Below are 17,437 nucleotides of genomic sequence, written 5' to 3' on the forward strand. Positions count from 1 at the left end.
AATATTCTGGAAAGATACAACTTCCATATGGAGAGAAAGAATCAGATATCATTTTGCAAAACAAAAAGACAAGTGAAGCTCTTAAAGCACCGATGACTGTTTATGTTGGGGATGGATCTGATGGCGGATTCAACTCAGTATATGTAAGTTTATGTGCTTAGCATTTTGGCAAGCTAAATTTACATTATTGTTTCCAATAAACATAGAAGTTAATTAAGATGAGTTAGGATGTAAATACAAAGAAATGCATTTGTATTTTTCTTTCACCATTAACAAAATTTTACAAAACAAATTAAATGATAACCAAAATCATAAGCATTGTGAAAAAAATCAATTGAGAACCATAAAAAAACACAAAAAACCCAATCCCGACATTGTCAATAAGCCAGTTATAAGTCTACAACTGCCAGTAACGTCATATATTTTTACAACAGTGTTTTCCCAGCAAATGAATCGCTAGTCTAATAACCATTAAGATTTATGTTTTTATGTTTTGTAATTCGATATGGATGTTCTTAAAGTAGAAAATTTTAAAAAGACTAATGACTTCTTTTGGCTAGAGATATATTTTATGTGCTTTTTGTTTAGACAGATAACTGTTATTATTTCGTAAGACTAAATTGAACATTTCTTTTCGTAGATTGGTTTTCATGGCGTGATAGGGCTTGGAGACAACTTCAAAAGTCCAAATGCACTAGATTTGCACTCTCCAAATTTTAAGGGGAAAAAGATATTATGTCCATTTTCATCTGAGCTAAAGTCAGAAAAAATTGGAAAAGTGTACTATAAAACATATTCAAGGTACTTAACCGATAAAGTCTCGTTCATTTAAATTTCGTCTATTTGTGTTACACTTTTTATCTAATTTTATACTATTATTAATGTTTTTAACGAAATAAAATTTTTAACCTAATATACATTCAAAGGCAACAAAATAGAGCCGATTTTAATGAAACCTTTATGGAGAAGGCAGACAATATCATAAAGGCTTATTTCAAGGATTTTAAAGGATTCAAAGCAAATTGGCTTGTGAAAGTGACATGGGAGAATATGACAGTGCGGGGAATTAAAAAAAAGGTCAGACTACCAGAATATTCATGGTTACTTACTGTTTATCTAGTACACCTGTCTTACTTTATTATATTATATTATAAAACAATTTTCCATTTAATACAAATTTCTTTTTATATAATAATTTCTAGTATATTTTTCTTTGCAGAAAATTACTTTTCAAACTTTCCTTATATCTGATGGAGAGAATACCTTTGCTGTTTACAATTATGTAGATGTAAATTTACCGTACAAACATGGCCTTAAGATATCAGTGGGATATCGTTTTGGTAATACCATTGTGCAAAAAAGAACTGCCAAAGACAAAAGTGTGTTTCGAATGTCAGACGTGCCTGGAAATGGAGGTAATTCATTTAAAACATATTTACAAGACATACTTAACTGTATCTTTTTGTTAACACATTCATGCTAATTTTATTTAAGGAGGACGAGGTTTCTGGATTTACAAACTCACTAAAGGGGTTCGTACACAAAAGGAAGCAGGAGAATGTCGAATTTGGTATAACTATAACCGAGATAATAAAATTGGCCAACAGCTCTTAACCAACAACATTGAATGTCCCTGCAATAGTCGTTTACTCCGGTTTGATCCACGCTTTGCCATCAGTCGACTTGACACAAAGAATCGGTTATTATGCTACGCCTCTATATTGGTCGATATCAATGCTGTAAGAATTACCTTATAACGTCTTAACAAATTTTATTTACCTTCGAAATCAATACTTTCATTTATTCAATTTATTTATTGAATCTGTATTAAGACATATGTTTATTTTAGGAATGCTGCTTCAAGATGTATGCTGATATCGACCATTTAGGACCACTACAATTGTCAAAACCTTTAGCAGGAACCATGTTAAAATATAATCCGTTTATGGACCAAAACAAATATAATAATAATGACTCGCATCCTAGAGATGCTTGTTGCAGTACAGAACAATGTGATTTGTTTTACGAGGTTCGCCCGATTCCAACATGCTATAGCAGATCACCTTTTGTTTCTGGTAATAGTCTTTTAATAAAAGTAGTTAACTTGGCGTTTGAGGACAATTAATTTTTGTATAAACTGTATAAATAATTACGTTAAAATGAAGGACACAAAAGGGATTAAAAGGGGATTTTTCTTCAATTTTAAAAAGGATACAGTAAACATTTTGTGATTCATTTTATAGCTGGTACGTTTGGGGATCCGCATATTACAACCCTTGATGGAAAACTCTATACATTTAACGGTTATGGAGAATACACACTGATGAAAATAGAAACAGGCACGACAACATTTGAGCTCCAATCACGCACAGAACTTGCCTCATCTCAGAATGGGGCGAAATCTAACGCCACTGTCTTCAGCGCGTTCGTAGCGAAGGACCAAACTGGTGCCAGCATACAGGTTGAGATGGCCCGCAACAAGAAAAGTAATTTACAATTCTCATGAAAGTTAGTAAGTCTAGTGTTTGTTTTATACTACTGTTCAATTGAACCTCTGACGTTTCTTTCTAGGTATGATCATTAAAGCAAATGGCAGAGATCTCACTAAGCAGTTTCAAAACTCAAATTACACCCTTTTGACAACAAATATTTCCATTCGTTGGGACAATGGAAAGATTTCTGCTTTATTTCTCAAGCCACGTAAGTTGCATTTTTCTTCAATCGTTTATTCAACAACACTAGCTATTCTTTTTGTGGTTCTATATTTTAATAACGGTTTTTATTTTAGTAATTACTGTGAAGATAAGCCTTGGAAAGAATATGTTGCTTAGCGACACTCTTGTGAATAAGAAATACAAAGGTCTGACATCCGGTTTGATGGGAAACTTTGACGGCAACGATAGCAACGATTTTATGTTGCCAAACGGGACAGTGTTAGATGAGAAAGCAACCAAAACGGAGAGAGATATCTTTTTCAACTTTGGACAACATTGCAAGTTTATATTAATGACTACCATCTATATATATATATTTAGAGTCTGGTACATTGCCATTCGTTTGCGCAAAGTTTGACATTAGTTGACTTAATCTAAAACTGCGAAACGTTAATTAATTATAACTTTTTATAAACCGCAATGTTAGTCAATTTAACCAAACTGTTGCAAATGAATATTGTATAATTTAATTGAATGATTGTTTTGTGTATCTTTTTCTTCGTCGTTTATTATTCAAGTATTTTTTTTAAATTTGAAAGTGATCTTAATATAATTCTTTCTTTTCATTTAAAGGGTCAGTAAAAGGAAAATCTTTATTCCAATATGATGATGGACTGACGTTCAGAGATTTCTTCCATCCTGAGTTCGTTCCTATGTTTTTGGACGAAGTTGACGAAAGCCGTCTAAACGATGCCAAAGCTAAATGTGGACTTAATCCCTCGGCATCCTGCATTTCTGATTACTTGGCAACGGGAGACATTGAGGTCGCTTTATCATCTGGGAAGTCAGAGGAAACATCGGATAAAAATATTGCTGAGCTAGGTAATCAAATTTGTTGATTTAAATCTCTGATATATTTGAGGTAAATACAAATAAAATCGTTTACAATGCGTTTATCGAACATGTTTTTACTTCAAAGCAAGATGAGCAGTATTTTTCAGAATTTATTTTGCTGCCTAAACATGCTAATATGATAGTTTGTTTACTTGAAAATTTGTTATAAATAAGATTAAAACAAATCTTAGTTTTTTTTCATAATAAAGATTCCTTTTCAATGGCATATAAAAGAAACTAATTTTTTTGTACGGGACGGCAATAATGTAATTTTGCTTCAATCAGTGCCTCAAAATAGTTTTCCCCTAAACCCCTAAAAAATTTGACAAACCGAATTTTGAAAACCATTATTTTTTTTTATTTTGTTCATTGAAATAATAAGTTATAATTTTACATTAAAACTTTTCTTCATAACAATTTGTTTAGTGGATACAGATGTTTACACGTATACTTTTACAGAAAACGAATCACCGCAAATATCGGGAAACACCACAATCAATGTGCATGTAAATAAAACAGTCAAATTCAAATTTGAAATTTCTGATGACGGAAAGACAAGTCCACGTTACGTTGTACTAAAAAAACCCGACCATTTTGTTCTCGACAATCGAACAGGAATTGCAACATGGACACCTATAAATGACGACGTTTCTGAGATCAGGTAATTGATTAAATGATATCAATACTCTCTTGAAACTTCCTTTTGCAAAGGAAACCTTCAGTGTGACTATTATACAAATCAATTTTACGTAGTAATCACAAGATAACATGTGTCAGTTTCCCATTGTTCATCCCGCAAAAATTTCATTTGTGGTTTTATTTAGTACATTTTGTAATTACTCTGTTTTATTTATCATGTATTATTATTACAAATATAACTGACTTTTGTTTGGTTTTAGTATTCTTGCAGAAGACGATATGGGTGTACAGTCGCCTGCGCTGGATGTTACCGTCAACTTGTGTAGTGGCTGCAGTAACCATGGAAACTGTGATTTTGATAATTTACCATCATCGGGGGAAACTGGATTTCACAAAATTGTGTGTGACTGCGATCAAGGATACACTGGTATCTATGAAATTGACTACACCAATAATCAAATTAAATTAAAGTGTACATCCTAAAATTGAATAAACCTTAAAAAGCGATACTGATATACATGTAAAATATTCCTGAATTTCTATAACAAAAAACTTTGGAGGAACAAAAACCATTGATGCATTTTGTTTTTCCAGGATTTAAAGAAATCTCTTTGTAAGAATAATCTTATTACTATTATCAATACAGGTGATAATTGTGAAAGTGAAGTTGACGCCTGCCTCGAGATGCCTTGTTCTTTGAACAGACAGTGCACAGATTTGAGTCCGGAGGAGGAGTCCGTATTGGGGCGAGGTTACAACTGTTCAGCCTGTCCCCGGGGCTACGACACGAGCGATGACAGCTGTTCAGGTTGAACAATACTTTGATTGTATTAAATAATTTTGATAAAAAGGCCTCATTCCTAAATTGTCTTACAATATTGAGATGTAACTATTGTGATATGAAGGCGTTATTTCTTTTCTTTTCGCCATTTAACCAGACGTAGACGAGTGTCTATCGAAGGACAACAATAACTGCAATGCTACAGTTGAGACGTGTGAGAATACGGAGGGTGGATATATTTGTCAATGCCTCCCAGGATACAAGAAAATTGAGGATAAGTGCATAGGTAAAGCCTTTGTTATGTGATAAAATTGGACTTGTCCTAATAAAATTAATCCTCATTAGAAGAACTTAAACTTTAAATCATCTAGCTTTAACTTAACTATATTATTGTTAATAAAAATTGGGCCATTTCTTAATCAAATACGCCAATCTTTTCACGCCATACAAAAACAGTACCAGTATAAGTGATAAATATTGATATCCAACCAATGTTTCTATTCTTCCTTCATAAACATTTGTATTTTACACATATAACAACTACTGATTTGCTATATTATACAAGTGTTTTATACATAGATATTGATGAGTGTCTGACTGGAACAACGCGATGTGAACAATTATGTCAGAACACACCAGGCTCTTTCACGTGTAGCTGTTTCTTGGGTTACACCTTGAAATCGGACCATCGTTCGTGTGTCAAAGCAGGTATATTTATTCAATTCACATTTTCTATCTTAACTATCATAGTCTGTCCTCAGATATTTATGCCGCACATTTGGACGATTTTTGTTAAAAATAATCCATGTTTTGAACCGCGATAAGCCAAAGAGGGCGTTTCAAATCTTAGAATTTTGTTTATACTTTTAAATGAACATCATTTAAATTCTAAGATATTTATGATTATCGAGAAATAGAGCAACATGTGAATCAAGGATATCTTTGGACATGCAGATTATAACTTTTTAAAAAAAATATACCAATGTTCGCTTCCTAAATGTCAAATTTTATAATCAAACCGACGATATATTTCTAAGTGTATTTGACCACCAATCATTTTAAATGATTTTTTTGTCTTTTTTGTCCCAATATGTTTAAGTAATATAAAGTGAGAGTTCGACAAAAGCATCGCTTAACGATATTAAATAATTTTTTTTAAATCGAAGCGCATATGTTCGAATTTTAGGAAAAAACCTAGTTATATTGTACTACCTCTTATATTGAAATGAGATTAAAATTAGAGAAGTCTACAGTAATAGATTTAAGGATCTTCACATTTAAACTTTCAATCTGATAATTCTTCCTAAGCAGATAATGATCCTTGTAAGGACTTTCCCTCAAAATGTGAGTACACCTGTAGTAACAAAACCGGAACAATTCAATGTGATTGTCCGTTGGGATACGAACTGGCATCGAATGGAATCAGTTGCAAAGGTATGTAAACAAACTTTGTTTAACAATCTAATCAAAATATCTAATCTGCAATCAGAATTTTTTGCAGCTTATATAAGTACTAAATACACGTGTTATTATTTTTATTCAAAAAAAAAAATTAATTTCGATCAGAGCTATTTTGATTGACCACATCAATAAATATAAATCCCATAAGGGCGTTGTTTTAGACTGAATTGAAATGAGTTTCATTTTTGACAAATGATTTCATCATTTACTTTTTAAAAGAATTGATGGGCTTTTTGAAATATTTTCAAGATTATTATTGGACACGTTTCTGAATTCTTCAGATATAAACGAATGTGAGCTTCCGACTTCACCGTGTGAGGAAGGCTGTGTTAATACAGAGGGCTCGTTTAACTGTACCTGTCGGCCTGGGTATTATCTAAGCCAAGATAAAACATCATGCAAAGGTATGGTTAAAGAAATAGGGTTTTAGTTTAGAATAATGTTTGATGATAATTTTAAACTGCTTCAAATGCGAGGATACTTGAATGTAATATTTGTCCAAACTTTGTTTTTAAATCAGAAGTTTAGTGTCGGTTGTAAAGTATCTTGCTAATCACTCCAAATATTGGAATCATCGACCTCGCATGTACTGCAAATTATCGCTAAACTAAAAGAACAAACGTTATTCCATTTTCATTATATTTCTGAGAAAATATTGGTTTGAGTATGGGAACTCTTTGGAGGGATGTGGTTATAGTTTGAAACTGGGGTATTAGAAAATTACAACGCAGACATACATGCGTGAGTAATAATATATATTGACAGAATACAAAGGAGGAAATAAGAATAAGAGCTATAAAAGCTGCGTATGGTATATGACAATGTTTGTAGGACGAACTGATTTGTTTTCATTGCGTTTGTGTTGGACAGGTTGTGAACCTCCTAACTATGGCAACAACTGCAGTAAGGTGTGCGAGTGCGGTCCCGGGGGAGACAGGTGTGACGTAGTGAGTGGGTGTGTCTGTCTGTCAGGGTGGACGGGAGAGAATTGTGATGAAGACGTCGATAAATGTACCACAGATCCATTCATATGTGGCTCCAACCGCGTATGCAAAAACCTGGAGGGTTCCTACTTGTGCGGCTGTGAAGACGGTTTCCAGTTAATGGCCGACAAATGCGAAGGTGAACTTAGGAAATATTGTTAAAATGTTTCGTTTTTTTTTTTATCTTTACAACCTTCTCTTTATAATGTATTCGTTGTTATACACGAGCATAATCTTCTATATTTCTACGTATAATAGATATTGATGAATGCTCTGATTTGAGCTTGAACGATTGTCCAAAATCAACTACAGTTTGCCAAAATGCGTATGGTAGCTACTCCTGTGAATGCCTGGAAGGATTTCAGATGAAAAACGGGGCATGTGAAGGTAATTTTAGATTCTGTTCTTTACCAATGCAGGCCCCACCGCCTCCAAAGTTTTAAATTGCTATGAATTACCCAAATAAGTCGTCAGCGCCAAAAATGAATAATGCATACATTTGAGGTAAAAAGTCATACTTTAGGCTGAGTACTGACTTGAGGAAAGTTGTTGAAGATTAAGCCCGGTTTACAAGTAATCATAATTGTAAAAATTTCAAACTATCGAAATATATATAAACGTAAATCAAATTAAAAATCCGATGAATTTTAGATATAAATGAGTGTGAGACAGGCGTTCACCCATGTTCTCAAATGTGCATCAACGTTGACGGTGGCTACAACTGCGGTTGTTACTACGGATTCACTCTAGGAGAGGATCGGGAGAATTGTGAAAGAGGTCAGTTTCAAGTTCATTTAGTTTTACAAATTAACACAATGAGGAGAATGCAAATATACATACAAAAAAATAGTCAACACATGTATATTTAATAAATTCAAAATATTTATAACTCTAGCATACATATGTATATTTATATGTGATATGATAGAAATATTTGTAAAAGATAAGATTTTTCGTGCTGCCCTGATATAACTAAAAGTGTTTTGGTCAGCTTTGACCATAAAGAAGAATTCAAATGTTAAGGGGTTTTGTATGTAGCTCTTTCTAAGTCTGAAATCATTGATACATTTCAGTTAAGGACATGTGTGCCTTGTTCCCTGGTCGGAACTGTAGCTATGGATGTAGGAGAGGCGGCCATGACCCAAAATCTGGAATCTGTTTCTGTGAATCGGGATACCAGCTTGATAGCGACGGCAAAACTTGCATCGGTAGTTAAAAAAAACTCCTTCATGTGATGCCCTCAATATGAAATTCATAACACTTTTCTATTTAATTTTAAAGTAATGATAGGTCTTATTATAATACTGCTTCGTGCATTTTCCTATTTCAAATATTTCGTAAGAACAAGTTAATATTTCATTTCTTTTAAGACATCAACGAATGCAGCAGCAAAAACAAATGTGCCCACAACTGCACAAACATAGAGGGTTCATTTAAATGCGGTTGTGCAGTTGGATACAAACTTCAGAATGATGGAATATCTTGCGAACGTGAGTTTGTTTAATGCTTTTATTTACACTGTAATGTAGGGATCCCTTTATTTTATTTTGCTAATATATTGTTTTCCTTTCATGATATAGCCTGTGGCAAGTTTTTCTATGGAGAAAACTGTGAAACCCCTTGCAAATGTGGACGTGGTTCAAAGACATGTAACAATATAAAGGGGTGTGTCTGCGAACCAGGGTGGACCGGGGAATCTTGTGAGCAGGACGTGAACGAATGCAAATCTAATCCCTGCCCTGGCCACCACGACATCTGCGTTAACACCCCCGGTTCCTTCCGATGTGAATGCCCACCAGGATTTAGAAAAATTAATGGATTTTGTAGAGGTATAAGTTATAAAATCAACACGAACGTGTTCTAAATGTTTAAAGGGGACGAAAAGTCAAAAATATATTTTATTTATATTAATAAAGGGATTAAAATAATTACACGTGGTCGTGCTGTTTTGAAAATAAAATACATAATTAAGCTATGATGCACGTTTGGAGTTAGAGAAATTGTATTTACAGGAGGCTAACATGATGTAGAATACTTTTGTATTAACCACCCCCCCCCCCCCAAAAAAAATATTATATCGACGTCACTCAATCTATACCGGTTTGGTTTACATATACAATGTATAAGGTGCTCTGAATTAAACGCTGTTTTACGCCTCTCTGTAACTCATGTAATCGACTGAACACAATTGATTTAAATCTGCTATCATTCACAGTTGAAAATGACCTGAAGGAACATATTTATCGCAAGTCATGTTTTTTGCCAACTAAATATGTATGTTATAATTGTAATCGGGATTTTTAAAATACACCCAATCTTATGTCGGAATTACCATGTCGAAAAAACGACAGGCAGAAATGTTTTACGATACTTTGTATTAGTTGACAATTTCCACAATTACGCGGAGATTCCCCAGACTTTAACCTCCGCTTATAGATTTTAACCAACATGCTCCGTTTGACGTTGGTGTGTAAAGTAGAAAGTCAAGGCAAAAGATTGGTCTCAAATCGACATTGTTTCAAATTTTCTAGAACTTAACATTTAGAGCGAATATCATTATTTGCTAATATTGATGCTATATTGAGAAAACAAACCAAACCGGAATAGATGGTATGACGTCGTAGATTAAAGTTAAATGGCAGGTCTCATAGCGGCGGGAAATTTAGAATAAGCGATCAATTTTCTTGATTTATTCTTTTTTCCGGGTTTAAAAAAAATACGATTTACAATCATAGTAGATAATAATTAATTGATTTATTGTACTACATATTTTTACTTTCCTTCCCCTTTAATAAGTTCTTTAGATCTACGATGTCAATTTGATGTATTTTATATAAACAGATATTGATGAATGCCAGGACTCGAGTATTTGTCCACAGAAATGTAATAACACTGTAGGAAGTTACGAGTGTGCTTGTAACCACGGATTTAAACTGGAAAATGAAAAAGATTGTGTGGACATAAATGAATGCTTGGATACCAAGTGTCATGATTGTGAGAACTCACCAGGCAGCTTCAAATGTTTATGCAATGAAGGATTCATAATCGATCCAGTAACTCAAAAGGAGTGCAACAGTATGAAACTCTTCTTTTTTTATAAGCAGTCAAACATTATTTATTATTACTCTTACAATAGTTACTTAATTGTCAATGTTGAAAATCAATTTTATTCGATTGTATTTTTAATTGACATTGTATTTTTACCTCCGAAAACATGTCAAACACAACAGATGACAATCTTTTTGGTTCTTAAGCTTCTGAGTATAGCGAGTGTTTGTTTGCTTATTTAAGGGGTTTTAAATATCTTTCATTTAATAAATAGAAGACCCCCGATATATATTTGTACTCATAAAATCACTGAAATAATATTTTTAATATATAAATTAATTTATCGTAATAAGAAAGTTGTAATGTGTCAAAATAATTACAAACTGTTTCAAGCAAAGTTATATCGAAAGATTTAATTTGATTAATACATTTTGAAAGAAGATTTTGGTTGTTTACATATCAATTAAAAATTGAGTCAAAACAATTCGTAGGTATCGTAGAATAAAGCTTTCATTTTTTGGCAGAACATTTTTTTATCTATATACTTTTGTTTAAGTTAACACAATAAAACAGCCCTTATTGTATTCACCAATATTGTTTAAAAAGATTGAAAAGAAATATTTTATCATATTTGAGAGAGTTTTACAAGACATAATCTTATTTGTTAAATTTTTCTGAGCCGCCATTTTTGTCGCAAATGACTTTAAAAATCCCTTTATTAAGAGCTAAAGCTAAATTTACACAGCATCACCTTGCTTTTATATACCCATACGTTTTTACAGATATTAACGAATGTTCTGACGGAAGCCACACGTGTTCATCCTATGCTACTTGTACGGACACTATTGGCAGCTATACGTGCAAATGTCCTGATAAAGGGTTCAAAGGAGATGGGCACAAATGCACAGGTTTGGGGAATGAATAGTTTATCAGAAATCTTGCATCTTTGCTACTGCTCATGATCATGAACAGATTTTTCTTTTTTCAACATAAGAATTATCTAAATAAAAGTTATTTAGATAAACTTGAATTACTTCGTTGAATATATAACACTTTTCACTTATCTTTATTATACCAGTAAATTGTGTTGATTGAGGAATGCTAAAATTGTCCCTTTTTCGTCTTTTTGTTCATCACTTGAACACGTTACACAGTCTGCGATAATTTCACATATGGAGAGCAGTGTTCCAAACTATGTGCTTGTAACAGAACTAACGCTGTTGAATGTGATGCCGTTTCGGGGGAGTGTACCTGCAATTCAAAATGGGAGGGGAAGGACTGCACCGTTGATATTGATGAGTGTAAAAGAGGGACTAAGATATGTGGTTCAGATCTACACGTTTGTGTAAACACCCCCGGTTCTGCTATCTGTGAGTGTCGTTATGGAGGAACAGATCTAACTAACTGTGTTCGTAAGTATGCGATTTATCTTAAAGAATTAAGGTACAATTGACTACTTTTTAACTACTTTTACTATAATTCTAAAGATATTTTCATGATGATTTATTTCAGTATTTTGTGATGTTTTAAAATCATTGCTTGTTTTTTGACTGGACGTTTTATTTTTCTCTTGTATTATGTTTTACAGAACCAAAAGCGGGATACTCCACAAGTAAGAACACACTACATGTAACAATTTAAATTCAAATTAAGATCATGTGATGATGCATCTTAAGGATAAAGACTTAACCATCTTTGCATCAATGGTGACCTATCTTTTAATTTTAATTTAAACTTTTATATAAAGATGAAACAGAAACCAAGGTGAAGGTTGAAGTTAGGTTTGACATAAACGTTCAACGTCAGAAGTTCCTGAATGATTCGGTTACGATTGTGGAGGAATTTGAAAAATCGGTAAGAAATGTCAAAATAGATAGACTTTTTAATTTCAAATATAAATTATGGTTTTTGTTGAGATAAAATTTGTTTCATATTTTTTTAATGACAATGTTAAAATATTGTATCCTAGTTAAATGCTTTCTACGAAGAGGAAAATGTAGACGGATTCCACTTGGTGAAAGTGTTATCTGCTCAGTAAGTAACGAAAATTCTTCATCATTCAGTGAACGATAATTTATCCACAAAATGTTCAAATTAAAACTGAAATAATCAGTTCCGCAATTAGCGAATCTTTTTCTTATTTTTTTTTCATATTTGAAGGTTTGGGAGTTTGATCATTGACTATGAAATCATAGGTAGCCTTAATAAATCGGTCAACTTTACTACTGAACTCGCAAAATGCATGACAGATCTTCTTCATGGTAAAATTAAATTGATGGTGCTACATCATATTCCAACAATACTGCATATGACAATTAAAGACCAATCTGGACTTCCACAATACAGTAAGGAGTATTAAATCATTTTTGATTTCATGACTAAAGGTTAAAAGTAAAACAAATTGAGCATGAATCTAACCAATGCATTTAGTTTTAAAAATCCGACTTGTTTTCAAAGAAAAAAGAGATATAAAACTAATATTATTTTACGAGGCAAGAAATATAATCAAAACATCTATATCTTTTCAAATATATTTTAAGGCATCTCACCGTTAGCATCACCTTGTTATGTTATGCACAGTTTCGGATATTCGTGTTTATCAGGCGAAAAATGCATCGACTCCTCTGGTATAGCAAAGTGTGTGTAAGTATTGCTACAATAAATGATATGTCTTTCATATTGAAAGTAATAAAGTTATAATCAATTTAATATGCATATACTTAATACTTTTAGCAAAGATTCATCTGATAAAGGTAAGTTTACTTAATTCGTAAAAATTTTGTCATAAAATCTCTATGATTTTGTTTTCATTGAGTCAAATTGGTTAATCATATTTTAAAAAAAAGAATTTTCTGAATTAATCTTAATTAGGTTAGGGGTATACTTGTTTCCTATCATATCGCGGGTTCTATGGTATAGCGGTATTTCTATTTATGTAAAGTAGCACGCTCTGAAATTGACATTTGACGTTGGGATAATTTCAGACAAAGTAAACAGAGAAACGTTGAACATCACTGAGGAATATAATAGAGGAAACTCACAATAACATTAGTTTCTGGAAATATTTCTGTATTGATAGATTTTTTGACAAAATGATTAATTACCGCGATATCATAGGACTGGCTCATATACTGTGGTTTCATCAATATTGGTTGAATACCAATTTTCGTTGATATCGTTATTAAATTTATCCTTGAAATTGAATATTCATTGAACTGGAATTTCTACTAATATTTTGTATTGATAGGATCGATCATTGGCCACGAATTTACGCATCCTTGAAACTGTGATTTTCCATTTATCCACGAAAATTGATACCCTTGAATATTAATGAAACCACACAATTATATTACATCTGATTTAAGCCTTACTTAAACAAAACGAATTAAGATTGAACGTTTGAATTGCTTACAAAACATACGATAACCGCAAATAGGTTTCTATAGATTAACGATTAAAAGCTAGTACACGTAATTTGAAACAATTTAATTTTTTTTCAAGATTTGTCGACGTTTTTGATCGTTCTTGGAGTGACTATTCCATTCTCCGTTGTTGTAATAGCTATTGTGGCCTGTTGGATTTATCATCATAAGACAGCAAATCGTGTCCAAGTGTGAGTGACTTTGTTATATTCATACGAGTAGTTTAAAAAAAATCGTCTGATTAATTAATACAAATATGACATAAAGCTTTTTATTAAAGCTTTGATAGATAGGTTACTAATGTACCATCGGAGGGCAGTTTTCATATGAGTCGAATATATAGGATGATTCGTTCTTGTTTCTTAATTTAGTTTCATAAAAAATAAAATTTCTTTGTGTCTTTTCCTCCTTTGATTGACATGAGGTATTTAAGGAATAAGTGTTAATAAGTATGAAAGACCAAAAGTTCCGTTTTTATTCATAAAAAAGATATGCATAATTAAACCAGTTTTTTTTATTGTAATTGTTTTTAAGTATGCAATATTATTCTTTTGTGTTTGATACCGATTGTTTGTGATATTAGAATTATATTGAGTATCAAAACATCTATTACAGAATCGACATAAGTGATTCTTACATTCAGAAAATGAAATTTCGCAGAGAATATACTCCACCAACAAATTACAACGATGACAGCCGAGCATATGGCGCGTACTTTGGCCAAGGTAAAAAATTATACATTTGTAATTAGTAATTGATTACTTACCCTTAAAAAATACATTCCAATCATGATCACACTTTCTTCTAGGCATTTACTTTCTTTTTCCCCACAAATCTTAGAAACGCCTTTTGTTGTTTCGAAATAGATGTTATTTTTTCAACACTGTGTTGAATACGTATGCCAATGCCAAAATTATATTTTTAACACCTGTCTTAGGTGAATGGTCCGAAAAATTTAACTATGTGCTTTATTGTAAGAGTTCAATTTAAATTTTTATGAGAAGGTATTTATCACATAGAATAAACAATATTCCTGTAGGATATCTAAAAAAAAAATTCTATGGAAAAAATGACAGATTATAATGTTCGGAAAGGTGATCAAGTGTCTAAATAACCGGCGTATTATATTATTTATATATGTAGTAGAGTAAGGTTTATCATTTCAATCTTGCGTAATAAAAAAAACTAATATCTTCTTTTTCAGTTCCAAACAAAGAATGACATGCAAGAAGGGGTTCTCGAAACAAAACAAAGACTGTTATTTAAAAACTAGTCTGAATAATCATCTCTCTCTCTCTCTCTCTCTCTCTCTCTCTTTCTCTCTTTAGTTTTAAGATGTATGGATATATATTATTATTAAAAAGTGAAGGATTTACCATTTTTTAGTGATTTTGTGTATTGATTACAATTATACAGAATATTTGTCACCAAATCACAACTCATTGAGTGAATATAACATTAAAAAAAAACGTTCAAAATTTAAATATGAACATAAATATTTGTATTAAAATCTTATTGTATACATATACACAAAGCGCACTAAACGAACAACTCTAGATATCTGTAGTACAATGTGCTGGTATTTATCATTTACCTTGTTTGTATTAATATATGCAGAACATTTTAAATATAGAATTCATTCAAAATGAGATGATGCATGTCTACAAACATATACACGGAATTACATGAAACATTATAGGTCTATTCTTATCATTACCTTTGAAATTTAGTGTAATTTGGGAAAAATAAAGAGTATTAATACTTCATTGTAAACAAAAATTTGCAAAAAGTGAAATTCCAGGCAAATGTTCACAATTAGTGAGCAGTTATTAAAATAATCAAAGTTCATGGTTGAATATATAAGATATTTTTACATATCAATATGTATTTAACATTGATATTGTTTAACTTGAATGAAATATCATTAATATATACATGTAAGATACTCCCTACAGATTTTCTCTATTTATTCCTATGTAAAACTTCATCCCCCTATTGTGGCCCCACCCTACCCCCGGAGACCATGATTTGAACAAACTTGAATTTATAGATTTTCTTTTTCTAGTTTTTAGATGTGTCAATGTAATTTCTTTTCTAATACTAAGCTCGGGAAAGAGCTCCTATAACACAGCAAGCTCATATTTAAATAAAATAGGAAAAGAGATGAAGTGAAATAATGAAATTTATATAATTACTGTAGAAGCACACATTTTAGTTGGGTTAAAATTTTGTTGTTTTAAACCAAATACAATTTTGTTGATATTTGGTATTCATTTTCGTCATATTGAAATCCCTGAAATATATCGCGTATCAACTCTGCATTTATTAAAATTAGGGTTAAAAGTTCGCCATGGATTTAATTTCGTTGATTTATACTGCCAACGAAAGTAACGAAATAACGAAATTAAATCCTCAATGAATATTTTTTGCTTCTACAGTATGTGCGAAACATTAACCCATTGCTAATAAAACCTCATGTACGGTTTCAAAACAAAGTAGAATGTAAAGGAAGGCCATGTTTAATGAAGATGGAGTTCGTTTTGCACCAGATTCTTATTGTCTATATTACATGTACCATTAAATAAAACTTAAATAGCTCCTAAGTTTGTTTAAAAAATGATATGTTTTTGAGCTGCTCGTCTTTGTGGAATTTATATGGTCACGAAAATTTAAATATAAATTGTGTAATTTCAATTGCTAAATGTTTATTACTAATTCTAAAAATCTAGTTTTTAGCTCACCTAGCTGAGCTGAAAGCTCAAGTGAGCTATTCTGATCACATTTTGTCTGTCGTCCGTCTGTCTGGCTTTCTGTCCGTCTGTAAACTTTTCACATTTTCAAAATCTTCAGGTAGTGGAGAATCAAAGTTGTGAAAATTATGACCTTTGGGGGTAGGGTGGGGCCACATTGGGGGGGGGGGGGGGTCGACTTTTTACATAGGAATATATAAAGTAAATCTTTAAAAATCTTCTTCTCAAGAACAATTTGGCAAAAGAAAGTCGAAACTTATGTGGAAGCATCCTTAGCTGGCGTCAATTCAAGGTTGTGAAATCATCACCCTCGGGGGTAGGGTGTTGCCACAATGGGGGGGGGGGTTGTTAAATTTTCACATAAGAATATATAGAGTAAATCTTTAAAAATTTAGCCATTTAGCCAGGAAACTTATATGGAAGCATCCTATAGTAGTGTAGATTCAAGTTTGAGAAAATCATGACTCCCGACGGTAGGGTGGAGCCACAATGGGGGTTGAATTTTTACACAGGAATATATAGAGTAAATCTGTGTAAAAATCTTCTTCTCAGAAACCATTATCTACGAAAGCTGAAACTTGTAAACTTGGAAGCATTCTCAGGTAGTGAAAATTAAAAGTTGCGAAAATCATGACCCTCTGGGGTACGGTGGGGCAACATTGGGTGGATGGTAGATTTTTACATAGGAATACATAGAGTTAATCTTTTAAAGGAGCATGGTCACGATTGTGGTCAAAAATTATTTTTTCGATTTTAATGTTTACAATGCTTCAGTAAGGCATTTTAAAAAGGCAACCAAAATTTG

The 17,437-nt window shown here is 32.2% G+C and overlaps 1 protein-coding gene across 2 annotated transcripts; it reads left to right on the forward strand.

Moving 5' to 3' along the window:
• Positions 1 to 15: 15 nt before the first annotated feature.
• LOC105331840 (mucin-like protein) lies at positions 16 to 15,538 on the forward strand. 2 transcript variants are annotated; one of them, XM_066084931.1, is made up of 35 exons: positions 16 to 143; positions 641 to 801; positions 927 to 1,077; positions 1,220 to 1,415; positions 1,495 to 1,739; positions 1,850 to 2,075; positions 2,244 to 2,486; positions 2,572 to 2,700; positions 2,789 to 2,992; positions 3,288 to 3,536; positions 4,008 to 4,209; positions 4,448 to 4,614; positions 4,834 to 4,995; positions 5,126 to 5,254; positions 5,548 to 5,676; positions 6,277 to 6,402; positions 6,711 to 6,833; positions 7,300 to 7,551; positions 7,671 to 7,799; positions 8,064 to 8,189; positions 8,486 to 8,620; positions 8,783 to 8,902; positions 8,993 to 9,241; positions 10,254 to 10,487; positions 11,243 to 11,368; positions 11,615 to 11,872; positions 12,049 to 12,072; positions 12,208 to 12,314; positions 12,430 to 12,494; positions 12,621 to 12,805; positions 13,001 to 13,103; positions 13,194 to 13,213; positions 13,962 to 14,073; positions 14,498 to 14,607; positions 15,087 to 15,538. In XM_066084931.1, exons 1-35 carry the CDS (start codon positions 93 to 95, stop codon positions 15,101 to 15,103), a joined length of 5,265 nt encoding a protein of 1,754 aa, XP_065941003.1. In that variant the 5' UTR covers positions 16 to 92; the 3' UTR covers positions 15,104 to 15,538. The 2 variants fall into 2 exon arrangements, with proteins under 2 accessions (XP_065941003.1, XP_065941004.1); XM_066084932.1 differs by having other exon boundaries at positions 6,280 to 6,402; positions 15,087 to 15,535.
• The last annotated feature ends 1,899 nt before the right edge of the window (positions 15,539 to 17,437 follow it).

This window comes from Magallana gigas, chromosome 5 (assembly GCF_963853765.1).
Source record: "Magallana gigas chromosome 5, xbMagGiga1.1, whole genome shotgun sequence".
Taxonomy (NCBI): Eukaryota; Metazoa; Mollusca; class Bivalvia; order Ostreida; family Ostreidae; genus Magallana; species Magallana gigas.